Source organism: Musca autumnalis, unplaced genomic scaffold, assembly GCF_047663935.1.
Source record: "Musca autumnalis isolate F117 unplaced genomic scaffold, ASM4766393v1 scaffold_3, whole genome shotgun sequence".
Lineage (NCBI taxonomy): Eukaryota > Metazoa > Arthropoda > Insecta > Diptera > Muscidae > Musca > Musca autumnalis.
This window is the reverse complement of record NW_027411866.1, coordinates 225608146-225627293: the sequence shown is the minus strand read 5'-3', so window position 1 is coordinate 225627293 and position 19148 is coordinate 225608146. Positions and strand designations below refer to the sequence as shown.

The following is a 19148-nucleotide window of genomic DNA, read 5'->3' as shown; positions in this document are numbered from 1 at the left end:
TTTGATGCTGGGTTGGCAGCCGCTGGCCGATACACTATCGTTTCGGGTCAATCCGGTACGAAAGAACCCGCTGCCGTGGGATTGCCGTGGAGTGAAAGGTTGAGAACATTGGTGACATTCTCGACACTCGGGTTCCATCAGTGCCCAATGCTTTGGATAACTAATAGTTCGCAACGTCATCCATTGTAAATTATGTGGTTTCTCCTCGGCAGAAAGAAATCTAATGCAACGCCTGTCACTCTCAGGATGCTCGACAAACCGTAGTTTAAAATAGCTTGCGCGCACCACCTGGGATCAGTCAGAGTAAAGTCATCAAACGTGACCCAGGTCTTATCTTTCTTCTTTCCAGGGTACGAAAATGACTCAACAGTTGCCCACAACTCAGTTATTCCGGCTCAGTGTTCTTCGGAAGATTGCTTATGCTCACGGACCAACCTGTTGACCTTCAGTGTCAGCTCCCTATGTCTGGGGTTACTGGAGTTGGCTCCAACGAAGCTCATCATGCTCATTTGCTAATCCCGTGACATCTGCTGGGAAATTCGGTCTCAATTCGGGTATTCGATCAGCAGGTATATGGCGAGCAGCTGTAGATGTGATGGTGCATGGGAACGTACTTTCTGCTACCCGAACATTAGAAAAGTTGGGCAGATATCTGAATTGGTGATTAGTGAACTTTCTGAAACTAGGCCAATTGATGAAAGTGCGGCGTTCAGAGATGATGAAAGAAAGAAATTGGGGATATGGTCTGATCCTAGAAAAACGACGGGTTGCCTGGTGCATTTGTTATACCAGGTGACACGATGGTTTTATGGAGAACCGCTAATTCTGGTAGCGACGTCCTCATTGATCGTGCAAAACATAGAGCTATCTGCTCAGCCAGCAGCCTGTGGCCATTTCCGAGAACCGAATGCTACAACTCATGATGGGCATATAACCCGAAGTACAGGTGTTATTTATCGGCAGGATGTATACCTTCACCAACTCTACCTCGGCAGTTCCACACATGATTGCTGCCCCATTTATACAATGGTACGGGTCATTAGAGCTATGGTAAAGCGAGATAGGTCTGTATCTATTTAATGGCGCAATCCTTACTCAGTATATTGCAACCATCACATCACTGTAAGTTGCAGTTGTTGGTGAGCTTGATTTCCTGCACCGTCGCGACCATGACAAAACGCGGGTAACTGTTTGTATGAAAAGTCTTGGATTTCTCATCCTAACACCCTGCTAGATAGCTGCCTTCCCAAGCCGTCTGAAGCTAAAACATTAAAAAAATGTTTTTGAACCTGTTGGAATGGACAAGTCAAAGATGGCTTAATTGACCCGAAACCCTAGAATTTCGGGCAGCCGCTGCAAACCAGCATCAAACCTATTCTTCTACGTAGGTTTGAATGCTGCTACAACAATAACAATTATGTATTTAAAGATGTAGAGTCTGCATTCTAACAAATGGAGCTGTAAAACACAATAAAGGGTAGTTATGTGGATTATGGTGGACTATGTGGCCCATGATGGGGTTAACATGCTTACATAAGGTCGTATTATTGAGTAGAAGTACAAGGTGGCGCAAAAGTAATCCTCCTATCAGAAAATGCTATAACTTTTGCGATTGGCCCCTAATGTCAGTTCTGTTTTGACATTTGTCCTGTACATGCGAAATACACGTTGATAAACAATGTTACGCTACACTGCTCCAGAACGCGGAATATTGGTGAATATTTATTTGACCAACAATCGGTCGGTGACTTTGGCATAACGTGAATTTCGTCGCAGAAGTTTAGCTGCTCGCTTCGAAGACACTGGCACAACACGAGATGCTGGCAGGCATGCAGACCCCGGAGTATCCGTTCTGCAGATAATATTGCTGCTGTAGCCGAAGATGTCATGGAAGCGCCGTCGACATAGGCCAGACGACGTGCCACGCAAATGGGTATCAGTTGACGGTCTTTAAAGTGAATATTGATACAAGATTTGAAGATGTTTCCGTACAAAGTCCAGACGGTGCATCAGCTGTTAAACGCCAGTCGCGTCTAACATACGATCAATCCATCCTTAATCACCACCAAGAGGAAGATGATTTTTCATCAAAAATAATCATGAGTGATGAGGCGCTCCAGACTACTTTTTGTGGTGCTTTTTGAAGTCGCGGGTTTATGTCAACAAGCCTCAGACTCTTTCAGCTCTTAAAGACAATATCCGCCAAGAATGTAAGGACCTATCGCCGGAAGTTTTGGCCAAAGTGATGTAAAATGCCATAAAAAGGGCTCAAATGACAATAAAATGTGGCGGCGGCCATTTATCTGATATCATATTCTCGACTTGATGTAAAAAAATTAAAAGACCAAATAAAAATAATCCACAAGATAAATCTAAGTTTTTATTTTTTTTTTAAATTACAGCCAAAAAACTTCGGAAGATTACTTTTGCGCCACCTTGTACAACATTCTACAAACTGTGATAGGAATAACGTGTGCTATATCATAAGATATGTCTCTCCCTGTCATTTACTTTCAAGCTAATTAATATTCTTACAATTATAAATGCCTACAGTGTCTATTTCACAGTATTTCATTCCCCAAAATATTTCAATATCGCCCTTTGAAAAAAGGGGTTAAAACGCCTTATTTATATTTGATCAAAGGCATTATAGAAAATTATGATTTTTTGAGACATTTTAACGGTTTGCCCAAAGTTTACACCCACCATTCACATGCCTATAATTTTGAATTTAATTAATTACATGTTTAAAATTCATTTCAACCCTACTAATTTTGTGTTTTTTCTCTCTCTTATTTCTTTACAGGTGTGGTGTACAACGCCTAAATCACCAAAATGAGTTTCATGCAAACACAAAATCGTACAAGTAAGTATTAATTATAATAAAATAACGATTCATATTTTTAAATATGAGCCCTAAAAGTATATGAATTTATACAAACTACTCAGTTGGAAAACAATAAAATTTAGTCGCGTTTGGAGATCTAGTAAAGGATAACATTTTGTGAAGTCGTCGAATTAGACATCTCAGAAAGGGTAAACTCTTGCAAATTTGTGCTCTACAATATCAATTAGCATAACTAACGTTAATCTGTATTCGCTTTATTGGTGAAAAAAATACAATGGATATAAAAAAAAAAGAAAAACATTTATGTCCCAATCATGAGAAATTCTTTTTAATAAATGTCTCTTTGTATGGCTACATCGGGTATTAAACTAATGAATGGATAACAAGTAAATGTGCCTCATCAACAATTTTTGCATATGACGAACCCTTCAAATTGAACAAGCAGCCAGCCAGTCATCCCGTCAACGCTTGATTGCATATTTCAAACCAATTTCTTTTTTGTCAACAGAAAAGTCATGTACATTTTTATGTGAGAAATGTCTACAGAAGAAGTAGATGAAAAAAAGTGGTGAACTACTTATTATACTACAGCATATACTTTCCTCCCCTCACTCTTCCCCCTCTCCTCACTTTTCTTCCCAATGGAAAATTGGTCCCAAAAAAAGGCACACACAAAATGTCTTTTTAAGAGTTATAGAAATTGCAAATGATTGCTGATGGTTGGTTTGTGGTAGTATGTGTGAGATTTTTGTTCTTTCTTTCCTTTCCGTTTTTTACAAAAAGTGCACTCGAAGGAATATACAACACATCAGCAGAGTCAGCCCAGCCAGTCATTCAGCAGCATTAGGCCAAACATATGCCTACAAAACAAGTATGAACCAGAAACATATGTGAGTAGGTTGGTTGTTGTAAGTATAGGGAAGCAACAAAACAACAAAAATTGCCAACAAACGCGATCTTAACAAGCGTCAATATCATGTTCCAATGCAATACTTATTCATTTTATGTTTGTGTGTACAAATGTGTATTACACTCCCATTTCTCAAGACTTAACACGCGCTGCCATATGGCCGTCGATGTTCTCCCACACTTCCCATTTTTTTTTTCGTCTTCTGACTTGAGGAACCACCACCAAATCATTACCCTTTACATTTTGTGCTTCTTTTGGGCTAGAAGTCACTAATGCAAGTAACAGCAGCATTGTTGGTGGAATCAAGAAGAATAGTTGCCTACAATTATGTATTGGTTATTGGTCGAATTGTGAGCTCCCTGCGAAGGCTTTGTTATTTGGAATTAAACTTTAATGCCTAAAACGTTAAATTAAATACTCAGAGTAATAACGATTTAATGTTTAATTCCAACACGATATAATAATATAATAATAATAATAATTGTTCCAAAAAACATCCCATACGGGACAAGGGAGACTTCTCTCATGTCAAAGAGTGCATCCCGATTCATATTAGCTCAATTATATGGGACCACTGTTTATCGCCGAGTCCGAACGGCGTGTCTTAAGACACCACTTTTGTAGAGAAGTTTTACATGGCTGAAATACTCAGGAAATGTCGCCAACATTATTTATTTTTATTTTATTAATCAACTTTACAATAATTCGAAGCCATCAGGCCAATTAAAATGAATTACATTATATTACATATTTGTATGTCATCACTACTCAGTGTGCATATGAAATAATCCTATTTAGTTATTTAAATTGAATCCTTACATGTAAACAATAAATGGAATACATTATGCAAAGCGCAGATATGTCACTACTCCAAAACATGGCATTAAAACATGCCTTATTAATATTAAATATAGAAAGTAAAATTGAGATCACTAGCAACTAATTAATTATATAATTACTGAGGGTATTTTGCCACCGTTGAAAATGTTGGTGTTGACTGGCCGGGGAATCGAACCCATGACATTCAGCGTGCAAGGCGTGCATACCATTGCACCACGGTGGCACCCCAAGACGATACGAAAGTCAATTCGATCGATTTACCAAACTAATCCTGTCTTTGATAAACGTGCCAAGCGTCGATTGATAGTGCAGACAAAGAAATAGGGAGAAGAAATTAATCGAACTTATGCATATCCGTAGCCATTAAAGTCTCCTGCAGTATCCTTTCAGGGGCGCAGTTTCTATGGAAGAAAAGTAAGAAAGTTATGCAATCTCATGGGTACCAAATAGCATGTGTCTTTTGTTTTGCTCAATCGTTTTAGACTCTAACATGTCTTTGCAGTGCCTCTAGTACTCAGTGCTATTGTCCTCCCATTTGCTTGTTATAAATCGTATACGGCAGTGACCAGTTACGATCTCTCTAAGTTGGAGTAGGGATGCATTTCTAGGTACTGCGATTAACAGCCAGATTGACTTCGAAGACTTTTTATCAATAACTTCATGTCCCCCACGTCAGCATTCTCATGTATCCACCCTACTGAGCTATGTGAATGTAGCTATCTTCAGAAAAAAACAAGTAAAAAAAGTATCAGTCATCTTTGCCGACAGAGATATACCCTCAGCCTGTGTATATTGAAACAATTGTTTCCCAAAATACGTATGTATTTAAGGGGTTTTACAAATTTTGGGCGTTTGAACCGACAAAAATGTTGATTAGGATTAAAGATCAAAAGTTTTGCGGAGGAGATACCAAAAGGAATGGATCGACATTGACCGTTATGGAAGTGGATCTCCAGCCACAACATATGGGGGTTTTTACACTCTTCGGGCTGTTTACTCAAGAAGTATGGACTTACCCCTAAACAACTTTTACCATCGTAATTAAGGCAGCGAATGCAAATTGCCTTAACAAAAATCAAAGTGATTTGATATCAGGTCTTAAAGTAAACTTATCCGAAAATTTTGTGGGAGGTACCGGTTGGAGTGGACAAATATAGTCCATGTTTGAGCCTGATCTATATCTGGTATATCTGGATGTGTATAGACCAATTCGGCCACTCCCTTCAAGATTTACCGTACGGACAATTTTTCCGAAAATTGTTGAACTTTTGTGGGGGAGGTACCTGAAGGAGTGGACCGAATATGGTTTATCTTCAAACTTAAATTATGTTTGGACAAAATATTACTAAGGCCAAATTTTGTACCGAATCGGCAGATCCGTTCGAGAGTTATCTTGCGCTCCAACCACCTGACACTGTGTCATGGGGGTTGTTTGCAACTTTCAGGCTATTTTCTCAGGAAGTATGGACTTGCCCCTGATTAAACTTGTACGTTCGTATGGAGGGCAGTGAATACAAGTTGCTAAAACAAAAATCAAAGCGATTCGAGAGATGGCCCTGTGGGAGGTACCCGAAGGAGTGGACCGATTGAGTCCATATTGAAACCTTATTTAAGTCTGGTACACATTTCACGACGGGCAAAGTATGGACCAAATCGATTACTCCCTTCAAGAGTTATCGTGCGCACAAATTTTCCGAACATTTTCGAACTTTTGTGGGGGAGGTACCGGAAGGAGTGGACCGATATAGCCCATCTTCGAACTTAAACTAAGTTTGTGTAAAGTATTACGAGAGCCAAAATTTGAACCCAATCGGTTTATCCCTTCGATAGTTATCGTGCGCTCCAGCCAGACAGACGGACGGACATTGCTCAATCGACTCCAAATTGTCTGAAACACATTTCGTCCAAACATACTTGGGGTCTAAAATCATTATTTCGATGAGGCACATTTTGCCCGTATGAAAGTGTATATACCCTCGTTAGCATAAATGCTGAGGGTATAAATGACCGAGGTGGCGGTTGTTGCGATTTGGCTAACAGTAACAGGTGGCTAAGGATTCCCTAAATTTTCGGTATTGTTACAGTTTCATTTGTTGTTGTAACATCATTTGATATGTATATATTCGTTTTTCTACTTAATCTGCGTCTATCTCCAGTTCCAGGAATGTGACTGCTTCAATATGGTATAACAACAGATCCACTGGAGTTAGATGAGTAGGTTTGGTAGGACATTTGTAAAGGTGCAGTGTGTTGTGCGGGCCCATTCCGCATGCTGGGCAGATGTTTTGCACGGTGCCATCGATCCTTGCCCTATAAAAATTCAGGCGACTCCAATATCCCCACCGTAGTTGAGTCAAAACTACTCTGGTTTGTCGTGACAGCTAACACTCGTCAGCTGCGATAGATGGGGGAGGTTCTCCGAGAACCGATTTAGGAATTCTCTCTTGTAACGTTGGATTGAGATGGCTCTCACGGTAACTCCCGAGCCAGAACTGCAACGAAAGCATCTCATTGTTGTTGTTGTTGTAACAGTGTTTTATTATTATGTTTGTATGTTCGTTCTCCTGTTCAATCTGGCTCAGGGTCTATCTCCAGTTCCAGGAAGTTGGCTACTTCGATGGGATGTAACCACAGATCCACTGGAGTCAAATGAGTAGGCTTGGCGGGGCAGTTGAATAGGTGCTAAGTATCATGCGGGCCCATGCCGCATACTGGGCAGATGTCTTGCACGGTGCGATCGATTCCCGTCCAATAGGAATTTAGACGACTGCAATATCCCGAGGGTAATTGAGCCAAAACTACTCTGGTTTGTAGTGGCAGCTGACGCTCTTCAGCTGCGATAGATGGGGGATGTGCTCCGATGACTGCATTCACACAATAATTGCTGTTCAAGCCTGCCTGATATGTCTGTTGATCTATGTAGAGGTTCTCTCCTATATTGCTGGACCGTCGTCTCTAGAGCATTAATATCCTTCTTGATATGCCTGGGTGTATCGGTGGCCAGCAGATGATGATTGGGATGGCTCTCACGGTAACATCCGAGCAAGAACTGCAACGATAGCATCTCATTATGCTGTCGTACTGGAAGAATCTTTGCCTCCTCATGTAGATGGTCCACTGTGGATTTGAGGAGGCACCCTGTTGCTGTTCTCAGGTCGGCGTTCTGTCAAATTTGAATCTTATCCCACTGCGTGTCACATAAATTCGGGGACCAAACTGGCGCCGCATAGCTTACCACAACAAGGTTTCTTTATCTGCACCCCAAGTGCTGCCGTTGAATCAAAGCTGTACTGGAAGAATTAATTTTTGCCTCCTCATGCAGATGGTCCACTGACGACATAGGGATGCACCCTGTTGCTGTTCTTAGGACGGCATTCTGGCAAGTTTGAATATTTTTCCTTTCCAAAGTGGCGCCGCATAGCTTTCAACAGCCCGACCTATTGCGCTATATGTGGTCAACAAAATTTCTTTATCTGCACCCAAGTGCTGCCTGCTAAGGATATTGAGGACCTTATTCCTACATTTCAGTTTTCACTGATAGATGTGGCATGCGACATGAACATGCTGTCGAATGTTACCTCTAGGACCTTGGGGTAGTTGGTGCTCAGAATTCTGCTGCCACGACATTCAACTCAATGGCGTAGATATAGTGGCGGATATTTGCATATTCCTCGTGTGGAAAAATGTGGTAAGATTAGTTAGATAGGAGTTCAGCCTTTCACAAATGACATCGGGAAAGGTACTTAACGCAAAGATCGTACAATCATCCGTATACGTATTGATCTCGATGTCGTGTATAGTAGGGCGGAATACGGGAGACATAGAGTTTAAACAGTTCCGGATATATCACCCCACCTTGGGGAATTTCCTGTTTCACTCTATGAGGCTTTGATTCTTGTTCCTGAATTCCACGTACGACTGGCGTCTACACATATAATAGATTATCCAACGTTTCAAACCTGGCTGGAGGGTTGTCTGCACGATGTCCTCAAATAGTGTGGAGTGTGTGACAGTATCAAAGGCTTTTGATAAGTCAAGCGGGGCACCATCATTGTACTTTTACACTGCTTGATGACGTGCTGCGCTGCTGTTGTCGTGCTGTTCTACTTACGGAACCCATGCTGATGATTGGCAACTAGATAGCTGTTGCTGACGGTGGGGAGGACTAAAGCCTCAAGGGTGTTTGCTATGGGCTACAAAAGCGAAGTCAGCCTGTTCGATTCACCGTTGCCTGCCTTTAGTAGCGAGACCACCCTGCCCATTTTCTAGATTTCGGGAACGATGTGAGTGGCTAGCGACAGGTTGAGAACTTTAGTGAGATACTCTACTCCCGGGTCATCCAGCTGTTTCAGCATTACCATTGAGATTCCATGAGTGCCCAACGCTTTGGATGATTTAGCATTCCTGATGACAATGGCAACATCCTACATTGTAAAGTTCCCTTCATTTGTCCCTATCCTTCAAGGATTTGCTCGACAAACTGTCGATTGAAATATGTTACTAGAGCACCTCTTAGGATCAGTCAGCGTAACGTCGCCAAACGTGACTGAGGTCCTATCATCCTTCTTTCCAGGGTTCGAGAGCGACTTAACCTCTCTCCACAATTCACTTATTCCGGCTCCATAGTTTTAACTATTCTGATGATTTACCCACTTTTTAACTTCCAGTTAACAGCTCCCTGATTCCATGGTGTTGGCACGACGAAGCTCATAAAGCTCTTTTTTTAATCATCACGGAAATTTACATACTGTAACCACTTGTGCTGTACCACATCATCATATGTGTTCCAAAGGCTATAGGTTTTATTCACTTGCAAATACGAAAATGAACAAAAACAAATATTCCCATTAATTTGGCACCGAACCTGCCATCCCCTTTCCCCCCATACTTTTCCCAAAGGCCCTTGATTTCTTGTAATTCTATTGTGTTATTAAAATTCAAATTACATTTTTTTCTAAAAAGCTTTATGAGTATGCATTAATTTAAATTGAAGTGGTAGCAGGAAAAAAGGAGAGTAATAAATGCTAAAACAGCAAATATTCAATTTCCAATATTTTTTTGTCGGTTTGGTGTTGATGCAATGAATGAATGTAGAAATCCACTTGAATGCATAAGCAGAAGAACGGCAGAAGAAGAAAAAGCTCAACAAAAACACACAGGCGACGCCGCCGCTAACATGGGAAACACAAAAGAAGGAATGGACCATCCATGTATTACAAACGTTTGCAAAATTTTAAGGACCATTCGCCATCATATGATCCTTTAATTTAACATAAAGACAAGGCTTACTAATATACACAAATTGTGCTTCTTGCAACTACCACAAGCCGAGCCGACAGACGGACGTTCGGTCGTCGTATATTTGCATGGTTAAGACCATCGAGCGCAAACAACCGGCAATAGTTTGTTTTTATCTTAACTTAAAGAAATGTAGGATTTGAAGAAAAGAACATCGCCAACCTGTCTAGTCCAAAGTTTGCGCCCCGTAATATTTTGTTCAAAGATAAAATTGGTCGCAGGGGATAACAACAATAACGAATTTAATATTTCATTGAGACATAGATAAGTTTCGAATATCGGTCTACTCGTTCGGATAGCCTCCCACACAAAATTTCAAAAATTTCCACAGAAGTGTGGTTTAACGACATGTCTCGGAGTAGCAGCATGTTGTCCTCCTTTGCTGTCCCTAACGAAACAATTTTTATTGGGACATATGCATACTTCCTGATATACTCTGCATAAGCTCTAAAAACTCTGCCGGCACCAACTAGAATGACTAATGAGCACGACACAAATACAAACATGTATACGGAAGAACCCGTTGCCGTGGTATTGCACATGGAATGTGTGGAAGTAGCAGTCTGGTTTGGAACTGCCAAAGTAGAGTTGCTTAACGTATCCCGCCGGTAAATAGTTGTACTCCTGGTTAAAGGCCCAACATTAGCACAAATAGAGGGGTATAATGTTAACTGATAGCTCTACGTTTTGCACGGTCAATGAGGACGCGGTTACAAGAATTAGCGGAGAGTACTACAGTTCACCAGACATAACCATCGTGTCGCCTGGTCTGACAAATTGCGTCACCTGGCAAACAATCGTTTTTCTTGGGTCTCCGCATAATTGTCTCCACCAGTAGGTTGCCCGATTTCATCACCTCTGAGCGATACACTTTCATCAATCATGGGAATGCAGAAATGACGTTCCGAGACATCATCACTTCAGAAGCCGCTCTCCATATATCTGCTGCTCGGATACCCGAAGTGAGGGATTGCTGTCATAAAACAAAGGTTACGTCGGCCACCAAGACAAGTTATTTGGGTTTTATGTCGCGAATTATTTTAGACATAATTGCTTCTGAGTTCGGTATAAATAAAGCTTTACGACAATGATCAAAACGATAGTCCGGCTATCGATAGTTAACAGACAGGTAAACAGAAGCGCAGCAAGTGGCTAAATTATATGAACAGTTGCAACATAGAAGCCGTAATAACTGAATTGTGGGCCACAGTTAGGTCACTCTCGAACCCTGGTAAGAAGGAAGATAGGACCTCAGTCATGTTTGAGACGTTACGCTGCTTGATCAGAAGAGGAACGCTAAATCGCCCAAAGTGTTGGGCCTCCTGATGGAATCTCCATGGTAATGAAACAACTGGACGAGCCGGGAGTTGAGTAAATGAATAGGGTAGTTCCGCTACTGAATTCAGGCGAGGATGCTAGCAAAGGTGAATCGTACAGAGACCGATTACGCCAATAACAAAGACCCTTGAGTCCTTAGTCCTCCCCAGAGTCAGAAATAGCTATTCAGTTGCCGATCATCAGCGTGCAGATGCACGCCATCTCCACACATATTTGTCGAGGACTCAACCTGAATCTGCTGTGTGGTAGAACAGTGATGGTGGCGCTTGACTTATCAAAATCCTTTGATACTGTCAGACACTCCATGTTGTTTAAGGACATTGAGCAGACAACCCTCCGGCCAAGCTTGAAACGTTGAATAATTAATTATATGTGTTAACGCCAGTCGTACGTGGAATTCAGGAACAAGAAGTCCAAACCCAGTAGAGTGAAACATGGAATTCCCCAAGGTGGGGTGATATCTTCGGAACTGTTTAACCTCTACCTCTCCTGTATTCCAGAAGACATCGAGACACGTATGCGGATGATTGCACTATCCTACCGTCGTCAGGTACCTTCCCCGATGACATCTATGAATGACTGAACTCCTTTTTAACCGCCACTAAATCTACGTTCACTCTGTTCACCACATAGACGGCGCAGGTGGGAATAGTGTCATCCTCCCATGCTACAGCTATCTGCGACAAACTGAAAAGTAGAAACAAGGTCCTCAAGTCCCTAGCCGACAGAACTTGGGATGCAGATAAAGAAACCTTATTGACCACATATAACGCGATAGGTCGGTCTGTGGTGAGCTATGTGGCCCCAGTTTGGTCCGCGAGTGTATGCGATACACAATGGAATAATATTCAAAGTTGTCTCATGTCTTCAGTGGACCATATACATGAGATGCTTTCGTTGCAGTATTTGCTCGGGCGTTACCGTGAGATCCATCCCAATCACCATATAGTGGGCATGACCCCCCACCAGGAATGTCAGGAGGGATCTTCATGATCTAGAAATAGAGGTCTAATGTTACCAGAGATAACCTCTAGATCAGCAAGCATGTCAAGCAGGTTTGAATTAGGGTGAGGTAAGTCGACTCTCGGTTAATCGATTAATCGACTTTTTGCAGTCAAAAATCTAAAAATCGTAGTCGACTTTTGTCTGGAGGGAAAATCGCATAAACGATTATCTTGTGATCGTTTTTCGAGTTTGCCCGTAGATTGTTGACTTGGCGGTTTTACACTTTTGGCTGTTTTACAGTTTCAAAACAAAACTCGAAAATACAAATAGTCGATTATAACCAATTTTCTGCGGTTATAAAAAAGTCAAAAGTCGAGTTTTAAGACAACTGAAATAATCGCAAGACCGAAAAATCGCATTTTTAGTTTTAGACCAAAATCAAAAAGTCGAAAAATCGATTACTGATTTCCATTACCTATCCCTAGTTTGAATGTCACTCTCACAGATGTAGTCGCAGATGCAGTAAACAACTATCGTGAGAATGGGGCCCTCGGAGTACATACCCTATGGTGCGTCAGCTTCCTCAATAAACCAAAGTACGCTCGGGTTGGTGTAGCCGTCTAAATTCATATAGGGCAAGGATTAATGACAATGTGCAAAAAATCTGCCCAGCATATGGCACAGGCCCGCCATACACACTGCACCTTTTCAACTGCTCTGCCAAACGTACTTAACAAACTCCAGGAACTTTGTGGTAAGAACCCATCGAAGCAGCCAAATTCCTAGAACTCGAGGCTTAAGTCTCGTTTTGGGTCACCTCTCGGATCGTGCTGAAATTTTCACCATAGGTAGTCCTTGGGACCCTGATAACTATATATATATTTCCCGGGGGAAGTCCATACTTCGCGAGATATGGGTCTTGACATTTCGGGAAAGTCCTACTTTAACACCATTACTTTATTTATGGGCACCTCTCGGATCGGGCTGAAATTTTCACCATAGGTAGTCCTTGGAACCCTGGTCACAACGATATATATCTTTTCTAGCGGAAGTACATACTTCCCGAGATATGGGTCTTGACATTTTACTATTTTTACTTGGGCAATATGGGTATCATTTTAAAGCTCGTGGTGAGTTATTTTGATTGCGTTTACGACTTTTGCTCCTGTCCGGGAATCCAGCCCCAAGACATAGGAGAAAGTCTTAAATCCAGGCCGAAGGCCAGAAAACTTATAATTTTGGAAAAACTTTTGTTCGCGTAGCCCACTTTTGCTCCTGTCCATGGGAGAAAGTCTTAAATCCCGGCCGAAGGCCGGCTACTTAAAGAAAACTTATAACTTTGGAGAAACTATATATTGTTGTAATCTGAAGCAAAAGTCGTAATAGCAAAGAAAAGTACTCACCACGAGCTTTAAAATGATACCCATATTGTCCAAGTAAAAATAGTAAAATGTCAAGACCCATATCTCAGGAAGTATGTACATCCCCCGGAAATCGTTGTGATCAGGGTCCCAAGTACAACCTATGGTGAAAATTTCGGCCCGATCCGAGAGGTGCCCATAAAGTAATGGTGTTAAAGTAGGACTTTCCCGAAATGTCAAGACCCATATCTCTGGAAAGACTTGGACTTCCCCATGGAAAGATATTTATAGTTGTGATCAGGGTCCCAAGGACTACCTTTGGTAAAAATGTCAGCGATCGGAGAGGTGCCCCTAAACGAGACTTGTTCCGAACTCGAGAAAGACTCAGAGCCGGAATAAGCTGACAAATGAACATACAAACATATTATATGCTGTTATAACGAATGCCTAAAAAATTACGCTGGAAGCATTCAAAACTTCTATTGTCACCAACTAATTTTAATAATTTAATTTTTTTTAATGTAAACACCATTATTGTTAACCATAACTTGTGTTCATATCCTCAAAAAGAAGATGGAGTAAAATTTCCTGAAAAAATTCTGGAAAATCCATTATGCGTTTTTTTTTTTGAGGCTCAAACCACCCAATATTTGAACAGTTTTCTATTTTATTGAAGTATTTTGAAAATAAACATCTTAAAACTTAAATTTTATTTTCAATTCCCTCTTCAATTTTTATTTCCTTTCTGTAATGTTCCGCAAATTTGTTCTCTCTTGCTTTTTTAATTCTTATGCTATTCGGCGAACCAACATGATTTGATTGATATCCTATTGGTATTCAATGAGTTTTTGATATCCCCCAATTTGGCTTTTTTCTTGTTCGCCGTTTTTGCCTAGAATTCTCTCCCCTTTCCCTGTGTGGAATTCCCAGCAGGATAGCTACATTTCTTATATTGTATGCGCCAGCATGTTTAAAATCAGCTTAAATTTTCAAATAACTTTAAATATATTTTGTTGTGTGTGCATTTTTTACAGGAATTGGGATTCGAATGGTTGTTGATGGGTGGTTCGTTGCACGTAAAAGGAAGTAAGAATACTGATGATGTGGGGTTGGGGGGAATTTGAAATTTGTATTCTTATTTGCTGTTTTGCATAAATGATTATGTTCATTTTAAAATGGTGGTAGTTGTTCAGTTGTTGTTGTTGTTGTTCTTGTCGTTGATGGGTATGTTATGCTTCTTGTTAGAAGGTACATAGTACTACTCCTTGTTACTTTAGCTGTTATTTTTATGTTTGCCATGGACATGCTCTGTTGATGATTTGTTGACATTTAATATTGTTGTAATCACCACCACATCATTGCTGTTACTGCTGTCGTTGTCCGTCCTCCTCCTCGTCATCAGTACAAACAAGAAGCAAAACATCGGTATTGCCATTATCATTATCATCACCATTATTATTATGTGTAGTGCAAATTGAGCTGTTGCCTGGATGGCTGGCTGGCTGTCCGGCCTGGCATGCTTGCCTGACTGGTATCAATGAATGGAAAATGAATGAAATGAAACGATGAACTCTACACCCAACCTAAATATCCCCTTACAAACAAAAAAGAAAAGACAAATTTGTTGCTGTTGTTGTTGGTTGTAGATAGATTTAATATTATGGCCATAGTAAGTTTGTTTTGTCCGTCCATAAGTAATGTGGGGATGTTTTTGTATTTGTTTTTTTGTCTTCTTTGCAAACAAGAAAATCCTAACAAGGGGCTAAATGATTACTGCGATACACAGATACGAATCTCAAATTATATTTTCACACACAATCATTAAAGAATTATTTGTTAAAAAGTACCGTTATTGATATCTAATTGCAGGAAAAAAAGCGTACTTAGAAAAAACAAGTAGGAGTTGGACCAACTGAATTTGTGAATAGTGGTTTGTTTGCTTCATTTCCTTAATTGGAGGATCATTGTCTAGAGAATCTGTTATATGGGTTTATTGACATTTCGACTGATAAACATGAAGACACCTTTTTGTGAAAACAGTTTTGGGAACAAGTCTCGTTTAGGGGCACCTCTCAGAACGAGTTGAAATTTTTACCATAGGTAGTCCTAGGGACCCTGATCACAACGATATATAGCTTTCCCGGGGGAAGTCCATGTTTCTCAAGATATGGGTCATTTTTGGAAATGTCTTATTTTAACACCGTTATCTTGATTATGGACATCTCTCGGATTGGGCTGAAACTTTTGGGATTTCAATATTTCTCCGAGAAAGTTTAAACCTACTTTGGGTTAACAAATTTTAAACATATTCGGGTTAATTCCAGTTTATAGCCTATCTCGTGAACCTCTTACATATGTTTTTAAGTTAATTTTTATGCCCTACACCACTATGTGGAAAGGATATTATAAGTTTGTTTCGGTAAAAATGCATGTGACACCGCGAAATATTCGCCGGAGACCCCCAATGTGATATACCGATCTTCCTATCTCGACAATAAGTTTATTTGTTCCAAAAAGGAATTTTGATTTGCTGAAAGCTAATTCCCAGGGGTAGTGGCAGGGATGGAAAATTCAGTACAATAGTACTTTTTTCAGTACCATTTCATTATAAAAAGTACCGAAGTACCCCCGCGGCCAATTCAGTACCATTTCACATACTCTAGTCTAGAAAAATTGTATTAGGAACTAAAAATGCAAAATTAAAGATTAAAATTGCTAGAAATTTTTTTAATCTGGATGTAGTACCAAGATGTGAACCGATATTAATCGTTTTCTTTGTGGAGGTCTTCCTCCCTTTGAGAATCCGAAATATCAAGTTACAGTCGCTACGGTAAGACTTCACATCGAGCGGTATCAAAGTACATTCCAATATGAGAACCTGCAATACCTCTTTTTTTTGTTTTGATTACTGTCACGAAATATTTAAAAAATAATTTGTTCAGAGTTCAATATAAACAAGGCTGTACGACAGCGATAAAAACGATAGTCGGACTGTCGATAGTTTGCCAGTTCTAGGCTATTTAAAACGTGCATCTATTCCCACATTCTCTATAGGAATGTTTTAAAACCATATCGAATACAACGTATCTAATTTCAGTAATTTCGATTGGATAATGAGGCTAGAACCTGGTCCCGCACTGACAAATTTCTGGGGAAGACTAAATACCAAATTTGGTATGATAATGTGACTCAAACCTTCAAAATTTCGAAAATCGGGAGATACCGTTGTATGAGAGCTATATCAAAACGAGAACCGATAGAGCCCATTTTCAATATCGAACTTCCTTGAAGTAATTGAAGCTTCTGTACCAAATAAAAAAGATCCATAATAAATATTGAGAGCTGTATCTTGAATTCAACAGACGGACGGATCTGTTTATATACTTTATAGGGTGTCCGACGAATATTTTGATGTGTTACAAACGGAATGACAATGTTAATTATACCCTCCAGTATGGCACAAAAATATATACCATTTTGCAGCATTCTTCAGATTTCATAGATATAAATAAGCCTTTGTTGTTGTTTTTTACTGAATAAAAAATTTATATTTTTTCTTTAAAAAATAATAAAAAGTACCTTTTCGATGAAAAAAAGTACCATTTTAGTACTTTATAAAATTTTTAATTTTCCATCCCTGGGTAGTGGTGCAGGATATCACATGGTCGGCCCCGTCCGACTATAGACTTAGCTTACTTGTTTTTCAGTTTAATCTGGCTCTGGGTCTATCTCCAGTTCTCGGATATGGCTGCTTCGATGGGTTGTAACAACAACAAAGTTAAGTAGGTTTGGCAGGGCAGTTGAAAAGGTGCAGATTACCGTGCGCGTCTGTTTTGCATGATGGGCGCATGTTTTGGACATTGTCATCAATCCTTGTCCTATAGGAATTTAGACGTCTGCACCGTCACGATCGCACTCACACGGTTGTTTATTGCATCTGTGACACCATCATAAAATTCCCTTCTGAAATGCCTGGCTGGGGGTCTTATTCACCATATGGTGATTAGCAAATACTGCAACGAAAGCATACCATTGTGTTGTTGCATATGGCCCACTGAAGAAGGTACCCTGTTGCAGTTCTAAAAGCGGCATTTTGACGTGTTTGAATATTTTCCCATCGCGTTGCACTTATATTCGCGGACCACACTAGCATAGCTCACCACAGACCGACCTATCGCATTATTTGTGGTCAACAAAGTTCCTTTATTTGCACCGGGACTTTATGACTTTTCCTACATCTCAGCCAGTCGCAATAAGATGTGGTTTGCGCTGATGACGTGAAGTGTGAGAGCCCTAGAATCTTGGTGTGTTTGGTGATCGCAATTCTGCTGCCATCGACCATGACATTCAGCTCAGTGCTCACCTCTGCCGTCCATGTGCTGAATAGAGTGGCCGTAGAAATAGTGGCTTATATTTGCATATTCCTCGCGTGAAAAAGGTGGTAAGATTGGTTAAATAGGAATTCAGATTTTTCAAATTACATCACCTGACGCCAACATCGGACAATTGTTCGTATACGTTATGATCTCAATGCCGTCTGGAGGGTGGAATACAGGAGAAGTAGACGTTACACAGTTTCGTTCCGGAGACATCACCCCACCTTGGAGAACATCCTGTTTCACCCTTGTTCCTTGGGCTTCGAATTCTTGTTCCTGAATTCCACGCACGATTGGCGTCCACACATATAGTTGATCCGGAGGTAATCTGCTAAATATCTTCAAACAGGGTGAAATGATTGACAGTATCAAAGACTTTTGATAAGTCGAGCGCCACCAACACTGTTCTATCACACGACCTCAACTAATATGTGTGGAGATGGCGTGCAGCACTGTTGTCGTGCTGTGCTGCTTACATAACACATGTTGATGATTGACAACTGGGTAGCTATTTCTGACGATGGGAAGGATTAAAGTCTCAAAGGTCTTTGCTACGGGCGAAAAAAAAAACGAAATCGGTCGGTACTGCGATTCACCTTTGCTTGCGTATTTGCCTGGCTTCAGTCGCGGATACCCTGCCCATTTTAGTGACTTCGGGAACGATGGGATGGCTTGCGGTAGGCTTAGAACTTTAGTGGAATACTCTACTCCCGGCTCATCCAATTGTTTTAGCATTACCATGGAGATTCCACCAGAGCCCAATTCTTTGGATGACGTTGCCTTCCTGATGGTATTTGCAACATCACCCATTGTAAATTTTGGTTGTTCCTCTTAGGCAGGAAGAGATCTGATGCGATGCCCTGTCACTCCCGGGGTGCTCGACAAACTGTGAATTGAAATAACTTGCGCACCACTTCGGATCAGTCAGCGTAACGTTGCCAAACATGACTGAGTTCCTGTCTTCCCAGGGTTCGAGAGAGCGACAATTCACTTGTTCCAGCTCCAATGTTACAACTCTTCACGTGTTTTAATCACTTCGTCTATAAAGTCTCGCTTCAGCTCGTCTATAAAGTCTCCCTTCAGCTCGTCTATAAAGACTCCCTTCAGCTAGTCTATAAAGACTACCTTCAGCTTGTCTATAAACACTCCCTTCAGCTCGTCTAGAAAGACTCCCTTCAGCTCGTCTAGAAAGACTCCCTTCAGCTCGTCTATAAAGTCTCGCTCCAGCTCGT

The 19148-nt window shown here is 40.7% G+C and overlaps 1 protein-coding gene across 7 annotated transcripts in view; it reads left to right on the top strand.

Moving 5' to 3' along the window:
- Positions 1-19148, top strand: part of arm (armadillo) — a 68690-nt gene that overhangs the window by 19020 nt on the left and 30522 nt on the right. For all 7 annotated transcript variants that reach the window (XR_012411751.1, XR_012411749.1, XR_012411750.1 and 4 more), the window contains exon 2: positions 2807-2866. Coding sequence is in view for 3 of the 7 variants with exons in the window: in XM_073977008.1 (XP_073833109.1) it covers positions 2836-2866 (31 nt within the window). In the remaining 4 variants the exon portion in view is untranslated. The remainder of the gene's footprint in view (positions 1-2806; positions 2867-19148) is intronic.